Source organism: Nycticebus coucang, chromosome 4 (genome assembly GCF_027406575.1).
Source record: "Nycticebus coucang isolate mNycCou1 chromosome 4, mNycCou1.pri, whole genome shotgun sequence".
NCBI lineage: Eukaryota > Metazoa > Chordata > Mammalia > Primates > Lorisidae > Nycticebus > Nycticebus coucang.
In genome coordinates, this window is record NC_069783.1 from 90,037,250 (window position 1) to 90,055,686 (window position 18,437).

At 40.9% G+C, this 18,437-nt stretch overlaps 1 protein-coding gene across 1 annotated transcript; it reads left to right on the forward strand.

Moving 5' to 3' along the window:
* Positions 1 to 16,749: 16,749 nt before the first annotated feature.
* On the forward strand, positions 16,750 to 17,775 carry MTLN (mitoregulin). Its single transcript, XM_053589087.1, has 2 exons — positions 16,750 to 17,077; positions 17,679 to 17,775. The coding sequence occupies exon 1, from the start codon at positions 16,780 to 16,782 to the stop codon at positions 16,948 to 16,950; it is 171 nt and encodes a 56-aa protein (XP_053445062.1). The 5' UTR covers positions 16,750 to 16,779; the 3' UTR covers positions 16,951 to 17,077; positions 17,679 to 17,775.
* Positions 17,776 to 18,437: the final 662 nt, after the last annotated feature.

Genomic DNA, 18,437 nt, shown 5'->3' on the forward strand with positions numbered 1-18,437 from the left:
AATACTGTACAGGCCCTTGACAAAGCCCCAGGGGAAAAAAATCAAAGGGAATAAAACAACCATGGGGCGGAATCAGCGGAAAAACTCTGGTAACATGAATAACCACAATAGATCAATGCCCCCCCCAAGGAAAGATATGGCAGATGTAATTGAAGATCCTATTCATAAACAACTGGCTGAGATGTCAGAAATCGAATTCAGAATTTGGAGTGCAGACAAGATTAACAAAGTGTAATTAGGAATTCGAGGAAGAATTCAAAAGTTGTCTCAAGAATTTAATGAATTTAAAGACAAAACCACCAAAGACTTAGATACACTAAAGCAAGAATTTACAGCCCTCAAAGATATAAAAAATACAGTAGAATCCCTCAGCAACAGAATGGAGCAAGCAGAAAAAAGGATTTCTGACATTGAAGATAAAGCCTTTGAACGCTCCCAAACTCTCAAAGAGGAAGAGAAATGGATAGCAAAAGCGGATCATTCTCTCTGAGAGCTCTGGGATAATTCGAAGAAGGCAAATATCCGAATCATTGGAGTTCCAGAAACAGATGAAGTGGCCTCACTGGGCATAGAGGCCCATCTGCATGAAATTATGAAAGAGAATTTTCCAGACATGCCTAGAGATTCTGAAATTCAGATAGCGGACAGCTTCAGAACCCCAGCACGACTCAACCCCAAAAAGACATCCCCCAGGCATATCATAATTAACTTCACTAAAGTTAATATGAAGGAGAAAATCCTCAAAGTTGCCAGGAGAAAGAAAACCATTACCTTCAAAGGGAAGAATATTAGAATGACTGCAGATCTCTCTGCTGAAACTTTTCAAGCCAGAAGAGGGTGGTCATCAACTTTTAATCTCCTAAAGCAAAATAACTTTCAACTCTGGATCTTGTATCCAGCTAAACTGAGTTTCATTTATGATGGAGAAATTAAATACTATAATGACATTCATATGTTGAAGAAATTTGCCATAACCAAACCAGCTCTTCAGGATATTCTCAGACCTATCCTCCACAATGACCAACCCAATCCTATACCACAAAAGTAAACTCACTCAGAAACTTCAGATCAAACTCCAATTTTCACACTGGTGAAAGGATTAAAAATGCCCACCAGACTTTTGAAAAACTTGATACCCAAAACTTCAGCAGACTTACCAATATTCTCCATTAATGTGAACGGCTTAAACTGTCCTCTAAAGAGGCATAGGTTAGCTGACTGGATAAAAAAACTCAGGCCAGATATTTGCTGCATAAAAGAGTCACATCTTAACTTAAAAGACAAATACAGACTCAGGGTGAAAGGATGGTCATCCATATTTCAGGCAAATGGTAATCAGAAAAAAGCAGGTGTTACAATTTTATTTGCAGACACAATAGGCTTTAAACCAACAAAAGTAAGGAAGGACAAGAATGGTCACTTCATATTTGTTAAGGGTAATACTCAATATGATGAGATCTCACTTATTAATATCTATGCACCCAACCAGAATGCACCTCAATTTATAAGAGAAACACTAACAGACATGAGCAACTTGATTTCCTCCAGCTCCATAATCATCGGAGATTTCAACACTCCTTTGGCAGTGTTGGATCAATCCTCCAACAAGAAGCTGAGCAAAGAAATCTTAGATTTAAACCTAACCATCCAACATTTGGATTTAGCAGACATCTACAGAACATTTCATCCCAACAAAACTGAATACACATATTTCTCATCAGTCCATGGAACTTACTCCAAAATCAATCACATCTTAGGTCACAAGTCCAACCTCAGCAAATTTAAAGGAATAGAAATTATTCCGTGCATCTTCTCGGACCACCATGGAATAAAACTTGAATTGAGTAACAACAGGAATCTGCATACTTATACAAAAACATGGAAGTTAAATAACCTTATGCTGAATGATAGCTGGGTCAGAGATGAGATTAAGAAAGAAATCGTCAATTTTTTGGAACAAAACGACAATGAAGACACAAACTATCAGAACCTCTGGGACACCACAAAGGCAGTTCTAAGAGGGAAATTTATAGCACTGCAAGCCTTCCTCAAGGGAATGGAAAGAGAGGAAGTTAATGGGACAACTTAATGGGACATCTCAAGCAACTGGAAAAGGAAGAACATTCCAACCCCAAACCCAGTAGAAGAAAAGAAATAACCAAAATTAGAGCAGAATTAAATGAAATTGAAAACAAAAGAATAATACAACAGATCAATAAATCAAAAAGCTGGTTTTTAGAAAAGGTCAATAAAATAGACAAACCTTTGGCCAACCTAATCAGGAAGAAAAGAGTAAAATCTCTAATCTCATCAATCAGAAACAACAAAGACGAAATAACAACAGACTCCTCAGAAATCCAAAAAATCCTTTATGAATATTACAAGAAACTGTATTCTCAGAAATATGAAAATCTGAAGGAGATTGACCGATACTTGGAAGCACGTCACCTTCCAAGACTTAGCAAGAATCAAGTGGAAATGTTGAACAGGCCCATATCAAGTTCAGAAATAGCATCAAACATACAAAACCTCCCTAAAAAGAAAAGCCCGGGACCAGATGGTTTCATGTCAGAATTCTACCAAACTTTTAAAGAGGAATTAGTACCTATATTACTCAACCTGTTCCAAAAGGTAGAAAAAGAAGGAAGACTAACTAACACGTTCTATGAAGCAAACATCACCCTGATCCCCAAACCAGGAAAAGACCCAACAAGAAAAGAAAATTATAGACCAATATCACTAATGAATATAGATGCAAAAATATTCAACAAGATCCTAACAAACAGAATCCAGCAACACATCAAACAAATTATACATCATGACCAAGTCGGTTTCATCCCAGGGTTTCAAGGCTGGTTCAATATACGTAAATCTATAAATATAATCCAGCACATAAACAAATTAAAAAACAAAGACCATATGATTCTCTCAATCGTTGCATAAAAAGCTTTTGATAATATCCAGCATCCCTTCATGATCAGAACACTTAAGAAAATCGATATAGAAGGGACATTTCTTAAACTGATAGAGACCATCTACAGCAAACCCATAGCCAATATCATATTTAATGGAGTTAAATTGGAATCATTTCCACTGAGATCAGGAACTAGACAAGGCTGCCCATTGTCTCCATTGCTTTTTAACATTGTAATGGAAGTTTTAGCCACCGCAATTAGAGAAGACAAGGCCATCAAGGGTATCCATATAAGGTCAGAAGAGATCAAACTTTCGCTCTTTGCAGATGATATGATTGTATATCTGGAAAACACCGGGGATTCTACTACAAAACTCTTAGAAGTGATCAAGGAATACAGCAGCGTCTCAGGTTACAAAATCGACATTTATAAATCGGTAGCCTTTATATATACCAACAACAGGGGAGGGAGACAAGATGGTGGACTGAAGCCAGCTTTCAACAGAGGCTCCTGTCCAGAAGGAGAGTTAAGGGACAGGAATTTAGTAAGTACCCTGGTGGACTTGAGCCACACCAAGAGAGAAGGTTGAAGAACGCACATCAACACCACTGAGGCAAGCTGTGATCACAAGGACGCAAACAAAAGGTACAAAATCCACCACCAAGTGGACGGGAGTCCCCCTCCCCCATGAGACCGGCGCAAGAGCCTCACAATTAAACAAACATGCAGAAATTAAAGGCCATCCCACTACACTCCATGGGAGAGACCTTCTAAAAACTGGACCTACCTCCCCTACTGGGGTGCCGTGGCGTTCTCCTGCCGGGCATAAAACTGAATAAAACTTTAAAAATCCTTTGCCGGCAACCCTGAATCCCCAACACTCCCCTCCCGCCCACTGAGGTCTGGAGGCCTATCCCCCAGGAGTTCGGATTCTTGAGTGATTTCTCAAGGGGAGTGGACAATCCCCGAGTTGCGACTGGTCAGCACTGACTCTGAGGCATGCGAGTGAGGAGAGGGCACCGGGCTGAGGGGGAGTCACGCCTTGGCGGCACTTCCCTGTGGTGCGGTGCAGCAGCCGTCCCCGTGCATCAATACAGCCAGGCATAAAACTGAATGAAACTCTAGCTTCCCCCCCACTCTCACTTGGGGTGTGGGGGCCTGTCCCCCAGGAGTTCGGATCCTTGGGTGATTTCTCGAGGGGAGTGCACAGTGCCCGAGCCGCGACTGGTCAGTGCTGACTCTGAGACACGCGAGCGAGGAGAGGGCACCGGGCTGAGGGGGAGTCACGCCTCGGCGGCACTTCCCTGTGGTACGGTGCAGCAGCCCTCCCCGGGCAACATTACGGCCGGGCACAAAACTGAATAAAACTCTACCTTCCCCACTGAGCATCCCTACTCTCACTCGGGGTCTGGAGGCCTATCCCCCAGGAGTTCGGATCCTTGGGTGATTTCTCGAGGGGAGTGCACAGTGCCCGAGCTGCGTCAGGTCAGCGCTGACTCTGAGACACGTGAGCGAGGAGAGGGAACTCTGCTGAGGGGAAATCAAGCCTTGGTGGCACTTCCCTGTGGTGCGGTGCAGCAGCCCTCCCCGGGCAACAATACGGCCGGGCATAAAACTGAATGAAACTCTAGATTCCCCCCCACTCCTGCTCAGGGTCTGAGGGCCTGTCCCCCAAGAGTTCGGATTCTTGGGGGATCTCACGAGGGGTGTGGGCCCAGCATAAACTGCGGCTGCTCAGTGCTGATTCTGGGGCGCGAGACAGAGGAGAAAAGGGTCGGCTGAGTGCCCACACCAGAGCGGCAGTTCCCTGGAGGCAGAGCAACAGCCGTTTTTTCTTTAACGGCAGAACGGCTCAGTTCTGCATATTCTGAGGCCACACCCCCTGTCTCCCTGGGCAACCAGAGGAGGCCACCGGTGAACGGGGGATTTCCTGACACTGCTCACAAACCTGGGAAGCTTCCAGGGCAGGGCCGACCCAGAGAGGTGATCGGACGCAAACCTTCAGCAGCAAAGAGGACACAAACCTCCAGCAGCAAAGACATTTGAACTCAGAACAGCCCGTCTTCTGTAGGCGATTTTGGCAGGAACAGAGACAGAACCCCGCAAAGTTGTATGTTCTGTTCTGTTCTGTTAACAGCATCCATCAGGGATGAGGCTAAGCCTGAGTGAACACCTCCTTCCCAACACCTGCATCAAGCACTCAAAGATGTCAGGCCCCATGTCCTCCTGCTAAATAGCGGCAGTCTGCGGGGGCCTGGCAGACTTCCTTGCGATTCAGGCAGGTGCAAACCCCTGGAGTGTCTGTTCACTGCAGGCAACTGGGTTAGCCATCTGCAGAGATACCAGTGACTGGGTCCGACGGAGGGGCAAAGTGGGGAAGGAGACGTCAACCTTCCTAGACTGCTCTGTTTGCTGGGTGGCTCCTCCTGACTCCACGCTGCACTGGGATGAGCCGTGACAGAGGAGTAACCAGGCCCCTGTGATCCAGTTCCCAGAGGCCTCTTGAACTCTCACACCCGAGACAGGTGCCGATTGAGACAGTTGATTTGGACCTTTTGAACTGGGCTAATAGTCTGAGGACTTTTCAGGCGGTGCGCTGTGTGTGCGGTTGTAGGAAGGTTTGATTCTCCTTTTCCAACTGGGGCCAGAGGGGGGCAGGCGGAGTGACTTAATTGCTGATTTTTCCACACAGCTGAGACTTCAAGCCAGAGTAGAAGTTGCAATAGGATCGAACAGAACCCAGCTGAAAACAAGACAGAACCACTTAGCTCCACGACACAAGACAGGGCCCCAGTTTCTCAGGCCACAATATTGTACGGGCCCTTGATAAAGCCCCAGGGGAAAAATCAAAGGGAGTAAAATAACCATGGGGCAGAATCAGTGGAAAAACTCTGGTAACATGAATAACCAGAATAGATCAACCCCGCCCAAGAAAATATACGGCAGATGTGATTGAAGATCCCATTCATAAACAACTGGCTGAGATGTCAGAAATCGAATTCAGAATTTGGATTGCAGACAAGATCAATAAAATGGAATTAGGAATTCGAGGAGAAATTCAAAAGTTGTCTCAAGAATTTAACGAATTTAAAGACAAAACCACCAAAGACTTAGACACACTGAAGCAAGAATTTACAGCCCTCAAAGATATGAAAAATACAGTAGAATCCCTCAGCAACAGACTGGAGCAAGCAGAAGAAAGGATTTCTGACATTGAAGATAAAGTCTTTAAACGAACCCAATCTCTCAAAGAGGAAGAGAAATGGAGAGCAAAAACGTATCACTCACTCAGAGAGCTCTCAGATAATTCGAAAAAAAGCAATATACGAATTATTGGGATTTCTGAGAATGATGAAGTGGCCTCGAAGGGCACAGAGGCCCTTCTGCATGAAATTATGAAAGAAAATTTTCCAGACATGCCTAGAGAATCTGAAATTCAGATAGCAGACAGCTTCAGAACCCCGGCACGATTCAACCCCAATAAGTCATCCCCCAGACATATCATAATTAGCTTCACTAAAGTTAACATGAAAGAGAAGATTCTCAAAGCAGCCCGGCGAAAGAAAACTATTACGTACAAAGGTAAGAATATTAGAATAACTGCAGATCTCTCTGCTGAAACTTTTCAAGCAAGAAGAGGCTGGTCATCAACTTTTAATCTCCTAAAGCAAAATAACTTTCAACCCAGGATCTTGTATCCAGCTAAACTGAGTTTCATCTATGATGGAGAAATTAAATACTTCAATGACATTCATATGTTGAAAAAATTTGCCATAAGTAAACCAGCTCTTCAGGATATTCTCAGAACTATCCTCCACAATGACCAACCCAATCCTATACTACAAAAGTAAACTCACTCAGAAACTTCAGATCAAACTCCAACTTCCACACTGGCGAAAGGATTAAAAATGTTCACTGGACCTTTGAAAAACTCAATACCCAAAATTCTGCCAGAATATCAATACTCTCCATCAATGTGAATGGCTTAAACTGTCCTCTAAAGAGGCATAGGTTAGCTGACTGGATACAAAAACTCAAGCCAGATATTTGTTGCATACAAGAGTCACATCTCGACTTAAAAGACGAATACAGACTCAGGATGAAAGGATGGTCATCCATATTTCAGGCAAATGGTAATCAGAAAAAAGCAGGTGTTGCAATTTTATTTGCAGACACAGTAGGCTTTAAACAATCAAATGTAAGGAAGGGCAAGAATGGTCACTTCATATTTGTTAAGGGTAATACTCAACATGATGAGATCTCAATTGTTAATATCTATGCAACCAACCAGAATGCACCTCAATTTATAAGAGAAACTCTAACAGACATGAGTAACTTGATTTCCTCCAGCTCCATAATCGTCGGAGATTTCAACACTCCTTTGGCAGTGTTGGATTGATCCTCCAGCAAGAAGCTGAGCAAAGAAATCTTAGATTTAAACCTAACCATCCAATATTTAGACTTAGCGGACATCTACAGAACATTTCATCCCAACAAAACTGAATACACATACTTCTCATCAGCCCATGGAACTTACTCCAAAATTGACCACATTTTAGGTCACAAGTCTAACCTCAGTACATTTAAAGGAATAGAAATTATTCCATGAATCTTCTCGGACCATCATGGAATAAAACTTGAATTGAGTAACAACAGGAATCTGCATACTCATACAAAAACATGGAAGTTAAATAACCTTATGCTGAATGATAGCTGGGTCAGAGATGAGATTAAGAAAGAAATCGTCAATTTTTTGGAACAAAACGACGATGAAGACACAAACTATCAGAACCTCTGGGACACCACAAAGGCAGTTCTAAGAGGGAAATTTATAGCACTGCAAGCCTTCCTCAAGGGAATGGAAAGAGAGGAAGTTAATGGGACAACTTAATGGGACATCTCAAGCAACTGGAAAAGGAAGAACATTCAAACCCCAAACCCAGTAGAAGAAAAGAAATAACCAAAATTAGAGCAGAATTAAATGAAATTGAAAACAAAAGAATAATACAGCAGATCAATAAATCAAAAAGCTGGTTTTTTGAAAAGGTCAATAAAATAGATAAACCTCTGGCCAACCTAATCAGAAAAAAAGAGTAAAATCTCTAATATCATCAATCAGAAACAACAAAGACGAAATAACAAGAGACTCATCAGAAATCCAAAAAATCCTTAATGAATATTACAAGAAACTTTATTCTCAGAAATGTGAAAATCTGAAGGAAATTGACCGATACTTGAAAGCACGCCACCTTCCAAGACTTAACCAGAATCAGGTGGAAATGTTGAACAGACCCATATCAAGTTCAGAAATAGCATCAACTATACAATATCTCCCTAAAAAGAAAAGCCCGGGACCAGATGGTTTCATGTCAGAATTCTACCAAACCTTTAAAGAGGAATTAGTACCTATATTACTCAACCTGTTCCAAAATGTAGAAAAAGAAGGAAGACTACCCAACACGTTCTATGAAGCAAACATCACCCTGATCCCCAAACCAGGAAAAGACCCAACAAGAAAAGAAAATTATAGACCAATATCACTAATGAATATAGATGCAAAAATATTCAACAAGATCCTAACAAACAGAATCCAGCAACACATCAAACAAATTATACATCATGACCAAGTCAGTTTTATCCCAGGGTTTCAAGGCTGGTTCAATATACGTAAATCTATAAATGTAATTCAGCACATAAACAAATTAAAAAACAAAGACCATATGATTCTCTCAATTGATGCAGAAAAAGCTTTTGATAATATCCAGCATCCCTTCATGATCAGAACACTCAAGAAAATTGGTCTAGAAGGGACTTTTCTTAAACTGATAGAGGCCATCTACAACAAACCCACAGCCAATATCATATTGAATGGAGTTAAATTGGAATCATTTCCACTCAGATCAGGAACCAGACAAGGCTGCCCATTGTCTCCATTGCTTTTCAACATTGTAATGGAAGTTTTAGCCACTGGAATTAGGGAAGAAAAGGCGATCAAGGGTATCCATATAGGGTCAGAAGGGATCAAACTTTCGCTCTTCACAGATGATATGATTGTGTATCTGGAAAACACTAGGGACTCTACTACAAAACTCCTAGAAGTGATCAACGAATACAGCAGCGTCTCAGGTTACAAAATCAACATCCATAAATCAGTAGCCTTTATATACACCAACAACAGTCAAGTTGAAAAAGCAGTTAAGGACTCTATCCCATTCACAGTAGTGCCAAAGAAGATGAAATATTTGGGAATTTACCTAACAAAAGACGTGAAAGATCTCTATAAAGAGAACTATGAAACTCTAAGAAAAGAAATAGCTGAAAATGTTAACAAATGGAAAAACATACCATGCTCATGGCTGGGAAGAATCAACATTATCAAAATGTCCATACTATCCAAAGCAATATATAATTTCAACACACTCCCTTAAAGTTCCACTGTCATATTTTAAAAATCTTGAAAAAACAATACTTCATTTTATATGGAATCAGAAAAAACCTCGAATACCCAAGACATTACTCAGAAATAAAAACAAAACAGGAGGAATCACACTACCAGACCTCAGACTTTACTACAAATCAATAGTGATCAAAACAGCATGGTATTGGCACAAAAACAGAGAAGTAGATATCTGGAACAGAATAGAGAACCAAGAGATGTATCCAGCTACTTACCGCTATTTGATTTTTGACAAGCCAATTAAAAACATTCAGTGGGGAAAAGATTCCCTATTTAACAAATGGTGCTGGGTGAACTGGCTGGCAACCTGCAGAAGACTGAAATTGGACCCACACCTTTCACCATTAACTAAGATAGACCTCATTGGATTAAAGATTTAAACTTAAGACATGAAACTATAAAAATACTAGAGGAGAATGCAGGGAAAACCCTTGAAGAAATTGGTCTGGGTGAGTATTTCATTAGGAGAACCCCCGGGGCAATTGAATCAGCTTCAAAAATACACTACTGGGACTTGATCAAACTAGAAAGCTTCTGCACAGCTAAGAACACTGTAAGTAAAGCAAACAAACAGCCCTCAGAATGGGAGAAGATATTTGCAGGGTATATCTCTGACAAAGGTTTAATAACCAGAATCCACAGAGAACTCAAACGCATCAGCAAGAAAAAAACAAGGCATCCCATCGCAGGGTGGGCAAGGGATTTGAAGAGAAACTTCTCTGAAGAAGACAGGCGCATGGCCTTCAGACACATGAAAAAATGCTCATCATCTTTAATCATCAGAGAAATGCAAATCAAAACTACTTTGAGATATCATCTAACTCCACTGAGACTAGCCTATATCACAAAATCTCAAGACCAGAGATGTTGGCGTGGATGCGGAGAAAAGGGAACACTTCTGCACTGCTGGTCGGAATGCAAATTAATACATTCCTTTTTGAAAGATATATGGAGAACACTCAGAGATCTAAAAATAGATCTGCCATTCAATCCTGTAATCCCTCTACTGGGCATATACCCAGAAGACCAAAAATCACAACATAACAAAGATATTTGTACCAGAATGTTTATTGCAGCCCAATTCATAATTGCTAAGTCATGGAAAAAGCCCAAGTGCCCATCGATCCACGACTGGATTAATAAATTGTGGTATATGTACACCAGGGAATACTATGCAGCCTTAAAGAGAGATGGAGACTTTACCTCTTTCATGTTTACATGGATGGAGCTGGAACATATTCTTCTTCGTAAAGTATCTCAAGAATGGAAGAAAAAGTACCCAATGTACTCAGCCCTACTATGAAACTAATTTGGGGCTCTCACATGAAAGCTATAACCCAGTTACGACCTAACAATAGGGGGAAGTGGGAAAGGGGGGGGTGGTGGGTAGAGGGAGGGGGATCGGTGGGATCACACCTGTGGTGCATCTTACAGGGGTATTTGCGAAACTTGGTAAATGTAGAATGTAAATGTTTTGGCACAGTAACTGAGATAACGCTGGAAAGGCTATGTTAACCATTGTGATAAAAATGTGTCAAATGGTCTATGAAGCGAGTGTATGATGCCCCATGATCATATCAATGTATACAGTTATGATTTAATAACAAAAAACCCCAAAAAACTAGGATTCTGCACTTAGATTGCTTAACACATGAGTAAGTTTTCATTCTCCTTTGAAGAAACCAAAACTAGAAATCATACATTATGCATGACAAGTGTGGTTTATGACATAGATAATGCAAGACTCTATTTAGAGGACTTAAATGCAAAGTGACTTCAAATGAACTGGCAGGTGATTTTATAAATATATATAGATATAGATATCACATTTACATGAAAATCAAATATGCATTATGACATATGTATTTTTCATTTCTTGTGATATATATATACACATATGTATGTGCATTATATACTTTTGTTTTATTATGGCATCCCACTTCAGTTGGTTATTTTTCTATTTGCAGAGCAATTACTGTCTCTGATCTTGTCAGCTAACAATAATAAAAGTTGTCTTTTCATGAGCTCAAAAAAAAAATATATATATATACCAACAATAGTCAAGTTGAAAAAACAGTTAAGGACTCTATCCCATTCATAGTAGTGTCAAAGAAGATGAATATTTGGGAATTTATCTAACAAAGGACGTGAAAGATCTCTATAAAGAGAACTATGAAACTCTAAGAAAAGAAATAGCTGAAAATATTAATAAATGGAAAAACATACCATGCTCGTGGCTGGGAAGAATCAACATTGTTAAAATGTCCATACTACCCAAAGCAATATATAATTTCAATGCAATCCCTTTTAAAGCTCCACTGTCATACTTCAAAGATCTTGAAAAAACAATACTTCATTTTATATGGAATCAGAAAAAACCTCGAATAGCCAAGACATTACTCAGAAATAAAAACAAAGCAGGAGGAATTGCACTACCAGACCTCAGACTATACTACAAATCGATAGTGATCAAAACAGCATGGTATTGGCACAAAAACAGAGAAGTAGATGTCTGGAACAGAATAGAGAACCAAGAGATGAATCCAGCTACTTACCGTTATTTAATCTTTGATAAGCCAATTAAAAACATTCAGTGGGGAAAAGATTCCCTATTTAACAAATGGTGCTGAGTGAACTGGCTGGCGACCTGTAGAAGACTAAAACTGGACCCACACCTTTCACCATTAACTAAGATAGACTCTCACTGGATCAAAGATTTAAACTTAAGACATGAAACTATAAAAATACTAGAGGAGAGTGCATGGAAAACCCTTGAAGAAATCAGTCTGGGTGAGTATTTTATGAGGAGGACCCCCCCCACCCCGGGCAATTGAAGCAGCTTCAAAACTACACTACTGGGACTTCATCAAACTAAAAAGCTTCTGCACAGCCAAGAACACAGTAAGTAAAGCAAGCAAACAGCCCTCAGAATGGGAGAAGATATTTGCAGGGTATGTCTATGACAAAGGTTTAATAACCAGAATCCACAGAGAACTCAAACGCATCAGCAAGAAAAAAACAAGGGATCCCATCGCAGGCTGGGCAAGGGATTTGAAGAGAAACTTCTCGGAAGAAGACAGGCGCGCGGCCTTCAGTCCTATGAAAAAATGCTCATCATCTTTAATTATCAGAGAAATGCAAATCAAAACTATTTTGAGATACCATCTAACTCCAGTGAGACTAGCCTATATCACAAAATCCCAAGACCAGAGATGTTGGCGCGGAGGTGGAGAAAAGGGAACACTTTTGCACTGCTGGTGGGAATGCAAATTAATACATTCCTTTTGGAAAGAGATATGGAGAACACTTAGAGATCTAAAAATAGATGTGCCATTCAATCCTGTAATCCCTCTACTGGGCATATACCCAGAAGACCAAAAATCACATCATAACAAAGATATTTGTACCAGAATGTTTATTGCAGCCCAATTCATAATTGCTAAGTCATGGAAGAAGCCCAAGTGCCCATCGATCCACGAATGGATTAATAAATTGTGGTATATGTACACCATGGAATATTATGCAGCCTTAAAGAAAGATGGAGACTTTACCTCTTTCATGTTTACATGGATGGAGCCGGAACATATTCTACTTAGTAAAGTATCTCAAGAATGGAAGAAAAAGTATCCAATGTACTCAGCCCTAGTATGAAACTAATTTAGGGTTTTTACATGAAAGCTATAACCCAGTTACAACCTAAGAATAGGGGGAAGGGAGTGGAGGGAGTGGGGAGGTGGGTAGAGCGAAGGGGATTGGTGGGATTACACCAGCGGTGCATCTTACAAGGGTGTATGTGAAACTTGGTAAACGGTCTGTGAAGCTAGTGAATGATGCCCCACGATTATATCAATGTACACAGCTATAATTTAATAAAAAAGAAAAATAAATAAAAGTAAAGTATTAAAATAAAAAAAAAAGAAGAAGAAGTAGGCGACAGTCTTGTAGGACAGAGCCCTCAACCTGTGGAATCTAATGCTATATCCAGGGAGAATAGTGTCAGAATGGAATTGAATTACCCAGCTGGTGTCATCTGCAGAATTTGTTGGTGTGTAGGAACCCCCTACATACACACCCATCAAGTGTCAGAGTATTGAGTGTACTGTGTAGTGACCAGAGATGGTCAGTATTGAGAGTTAGAGTGGGCACATCACAAAGTCACAAAATACCAGATACTGGCTTGGATGTGGAGAGAATGGAATACTTCTACACTGCTGGTGGGATTGCAAAATAATACAGCCTTTCCAGAAAGAAGTATGGAGAATCCTCAAAGATCTAAAAGTAGACCTTCCATTTGATCCTGTAATCCCATTTCTAGGTATCTACCTGAAGAACAAAACTCATTTTACCACAAAGACATTTGCACAAGAATGTTTATTGCAGCTCAATTCATAATTGCCATGTTATGGAAGCAATCTAGGTGTCCATCAACCCATGAATGGATCAACAAGCTGTGATATATGTATACCATGGAATACTATTCAGCCATTTAAAAAGATGGAGACTTTACATCTTTTATATTTACCTGAATGGAGTTGAAATACATTTTTCTTAATAAAGTGTCACAAAAATGGAAAAATAAATATTCAATGTACTCCATACTAATATGAAATAAATACATAAACAATTATATGCTCATAAGAACAATAAAACACTAATATAGTTCAGGGGTAGAGAGAAATGGGAGGGGAGAGGACTATGGCAGAAGGAGGGAGGGCATGAGGCGGGATCTCACCTAATGTGCACATTGTGAGAGTGTATAACAGGCCCCCTGGGTAAGGGGCTCTTTTCCAAATGGAACTTTACCCTGGAAGTGAGAATAATGTAACCTAAAAATGTGTACCCTTATATTAATTTGAAATAAAAAATAAAAAAAGAGAGAGAGTTATAGTGGATGAAACATTCTGTTTTTCCCCATATCTTACATTATCTAACACATTACCACAGACATAGCCACTAAAAACAATATACTTTCCTTTTTTTTCTTTGTAGTGACAGAGTCTCACTTTATCGCCCTTGGTAGAGTGGCGTGGTGTCACACAGCTCACAGCAACCTCCAGTTCCTGGGATTAGGCCATTCTCTTGCCTCAGCCTCCCAAGTATCTGAGACTACAGGCACCCGCCACAATGTCCGGCTATTTTTTTGTTGCAGTTTGGCTGGGGCTGGGTTGGAACCCGACACCCTTGGTATATGGGGCTGGCACCCTACTCACTGAGCCACAGGCACTGCCCAAAACAATATACTTTTTTTTTTAACACTATACTTTTTTAATTTCACACTTCCCATGGGTCAGAAGTCCAAGGACAATTAATCTGGTTCATCTGTTGGGATCTCATAAGGCTGTGTTCTCATCTGAAGGCTTAAATGGGGAAGAAACTCTTCCAAACTCATTCAGGTCAGGCAGAGTTCATACCCTTATGGCTGTAGGAGTTAAGGCTCTAGCTTTTTAGTTGCTATTAGCTGGAATCATCCTGCATATTTAAAGGAACTTCCTGCAGTTTTTGTGAGTTTCTCCAACAATCCACTTCATCAAGCCACAAGGAGAGTCTTCAGTCTGCTAAGAAGTTGTTTATCACTTACTAACAGGAGTGATATCCCACTCCCTTGCTTTATTCTCTTACTTAGAAGCAAGTCACAGGTCCCAACCATCCCCAAGGAGAGGGAATTACCCAAAGGCCTAAACACCAGGAGGTAGAAATAGCTGGGAGAGGGAGGGTGGGTCACACTAACTTTTATCATGAGAAACGTGTGTGTTTGTTTCCTAGCTCCATAAGTCAGACCTTGTGTTAGTTCTGGCACAGCATGATCCCCCAGAGCTGTGCTGTCCAATATAGTAGCTGCCCCCTATGTGGCTAGTGTGACTGAAGAATCAGATTTTTATTTATTTATTTATTTTGCAGTTTTTGGCAGAGGCTGGGTTTGAACCCGCCACCTCCGGCATATGGGGCTGGCGCCCCACCCCTTTGAGCCACAGGCGCCGCCCCTCAGATTTTTAATTATTAAAATATTTAAATGAATTGAAATTTATTTTTGAAACTGAAACTCAACTTAGCTATTGGGAAAACTGTGTGCTTGAACAACTTGGGAATATGAATCTATTGTTTCAACTATAAATTTTATGAAATCTATACACTGTTAATTATTATATCTCCATTGAAAAGTCAGTATTGAAATTGGGATGTGCTGTTAGTTGTAAAATATACACCAGATTTCAAGGACTTAGTATCGAAATAAAATATCTCATTAATTTTAAAACTGATTACATATTGAAATAAAAACACTTGAAGATACTGGGATAAGTAAAATATTATGAACATATTTCTTATCATTTTTTTTTTTTTTTTACAAAGACAGTTTGCCAGAAAATTTAAGATCACACACACACAGCTTGCATTCTATGGCTGAGAGAAAATATTATGAATGGAAAATAACTCTGTAAAATAATTTTAAAGTGTTTATTCTGAGCCAACTGTGTGTGACCATGGCCCAAAGAGTCACACCAAGGAAGCCTTGAGCAAGTGGTCCCACCACTTGGTCACAGTTTGGTTTTATACATTTTTGGGAGACAGGAATTATGCATAAAATCAGAAATTAATACATGGAAGGTGCACATTGATTTGGCCAGAAAAGACAGGGCATCTTGAAGGGGGGTATGGGGCATATAGTTTATAGATACGTTTAAAGATTCTTTGATTTGTAACTGGTTAATAGAATGAAGGCTTGAAATGCTTTAAGTTGATAAGGATCTGTTAATTACAGACAAGCCTCCAGACATTCACTGAAACTCAAGTGATGCTGGCAAGTAAAATCAGTGACCTGTAGGTGTGGTTCAAGCGTTCTCTTTTAAGGCGTTAGGCCTATTAATGATTTAGTACCTTATTATTACAAAGAAAAACTCCAAAGGGACAGGTTATAAGTAGTCATGTCTGATCTCCCATCTCCTCATGGCAGACTACTCAGTTTTAAGCTTTTTCTGGGGCCTCCTTAGCCAAGACGGGGTCCATGCAGGCTGGGGTAGGTTAAGATTTGTTAGTTCATAATACAAAGAGGTGTTGAGTTTGCAGCGGGGTTAGTAAGACACGACCACAATGTCGGCTAAAAATATAAGGCAGTATTTGATTAATGTCAAACAATAATGCAGGGACTCAAGGGTACGGAAGACAGGCCATCCAAGGGCTGGGAAAGTCTTCAGGAGCAGGCTAGAGGGGCGCGTCAGCGTTGGAAATGGGAGGTTGGGAGCCACGAATCAAAATGCCTGTCATATACCCTGGAAATGACACACTGTTGACTTGAAATATGCGCCTCTCCGCCTTTGCATCCTCCACACCCTGCGCTCCGCCCCGTGAGCGCGCTGAGCGGTTTGACCCCGGCGCCGCGCCGTAGACCGCGCTGCTCGCCCGTGGGCCACAATGGCGGACGTGTCAGAGAGGACGCTGCAGCTGTCAGTGCTGGTCGCCTTTGCCTCCGGGGTGCTACTGGGATGGCAGGCGAACCGGCTACGAAGGCGGTACCTGGACTGGAAGAAGCGGAGGCTACAAGACAAGCTGGCGGCGACACAGAAGAAACTGGACCTGGCCTGAGACTTAGCGCCCTCAGCCCCAGCCGACCTCCGCGTGGCCGACTTGCTGTGCCTGCACGAGAGGTCCAGCCGGAGCCGGGCTCGCAGCACGCTGCAAGCCTGCGATGGTCGGCTGTTCCTGAGTGCCGGTGAGCAGTACACACAATGGCATTCCAAGGGTAGACTTTGCGGGCGAGCGGATATCTAGGGGGCAGCGTTTGGATAGCTGCGGGAGGTTACTTGTTCCCACAGACATCAGAAAGAGGAAGAAGTTTTGTTTTCCCTAATAATTTGCTCTTTGGTATCATAGTTTAGTTCACTGCGAGTGTTTAATGCGACTGCTTTACAACGTGCAATGTCTTTGCGTCTTGAAAAATCAAACTTCACGCTGAAAAATACTGGAACTAACTAAAGAAAGATGGAACAGAGAGGTGTTCTTGCCACCTTTTCCCCCTTTATCATTTTTTTCAGTAACATCCTTGGTAGCATCATAGAACATCTTCACCTTGACGTTTTGTAAACTGCAATCTTAATTCTCCAAGCTGTTGTTGGCAGCTGATATCAGTGGCCCGAAAGTCACATCAGGGGCCTTGCAGCTGGTCCTCACTTTCATCAGAGCAGTGCGTCATAAATATTCAGGGCCTCAGTTTTCTTGTCTGTAACATCGGACCTTATAGTTTATGGTTTAGCATCACAATATAATAATTTAAAGATTTTGTATTCTAATTTTTTTCTCTTTTCTGTTTCCAGCCGCCTGTTGAAGATGGATGTGGAGCATAGGAAAGAAATAATTTCTTCATGCACTTTCTGAACCAATTTTATTTTTAAAATAAAAAACTTATAAATATGTTGGAACCATTTTTTCCCAAAAGTGAAAGAAGTATTTTGCCTGCCATGCAATTTACTACATGAAGATATCTGGATTCTGAAAACTGTTACATTAGTGATTTGGGGCAGATTATCTTAAGGAACCTATGCCAGTTCCTTGGTACAGTGACAGGGAGAGCTGTCTGAGAGACTTGTTACGGGTTCTTTTACTGAACTTGTTGGAAAGCCAGGGGCTGTGTAAACGTAACTGAGGTAAGGTTTATATGTGTAAGACCTTCTAAGAATGACAACATATTCCATGTCAGAGTATAAATATTTATTGGCAAAAATTTCCTTTATCTGTCATCATGGGATGGATGTACATTGTACATGTGAAGGAGAAACCTTGAATAGAGCTTAGTGATAAATCTCAACCGTGTTTAAAAATCAAGAGTGACTGACCAAGTTCCTAGTTATTTTTTAATTGCAAGAGATATTTTCTAGAACACTGCCCTTGCTCGTTCCTATTAAGATTAATTTCCTGTCTCAGCCAGGCACAGTGGCTCATACCTATAATCCCAGCACTTGGGAAGGCAAAGGCAGGAGGATTACTAGAGGCCAGGAGTTCGAGAACAGCATGGTCAATGTAGGGAGACTCTGTCTCTACCAATAAATTAAAAAATCAGCTGGGTGTGGTGGTGT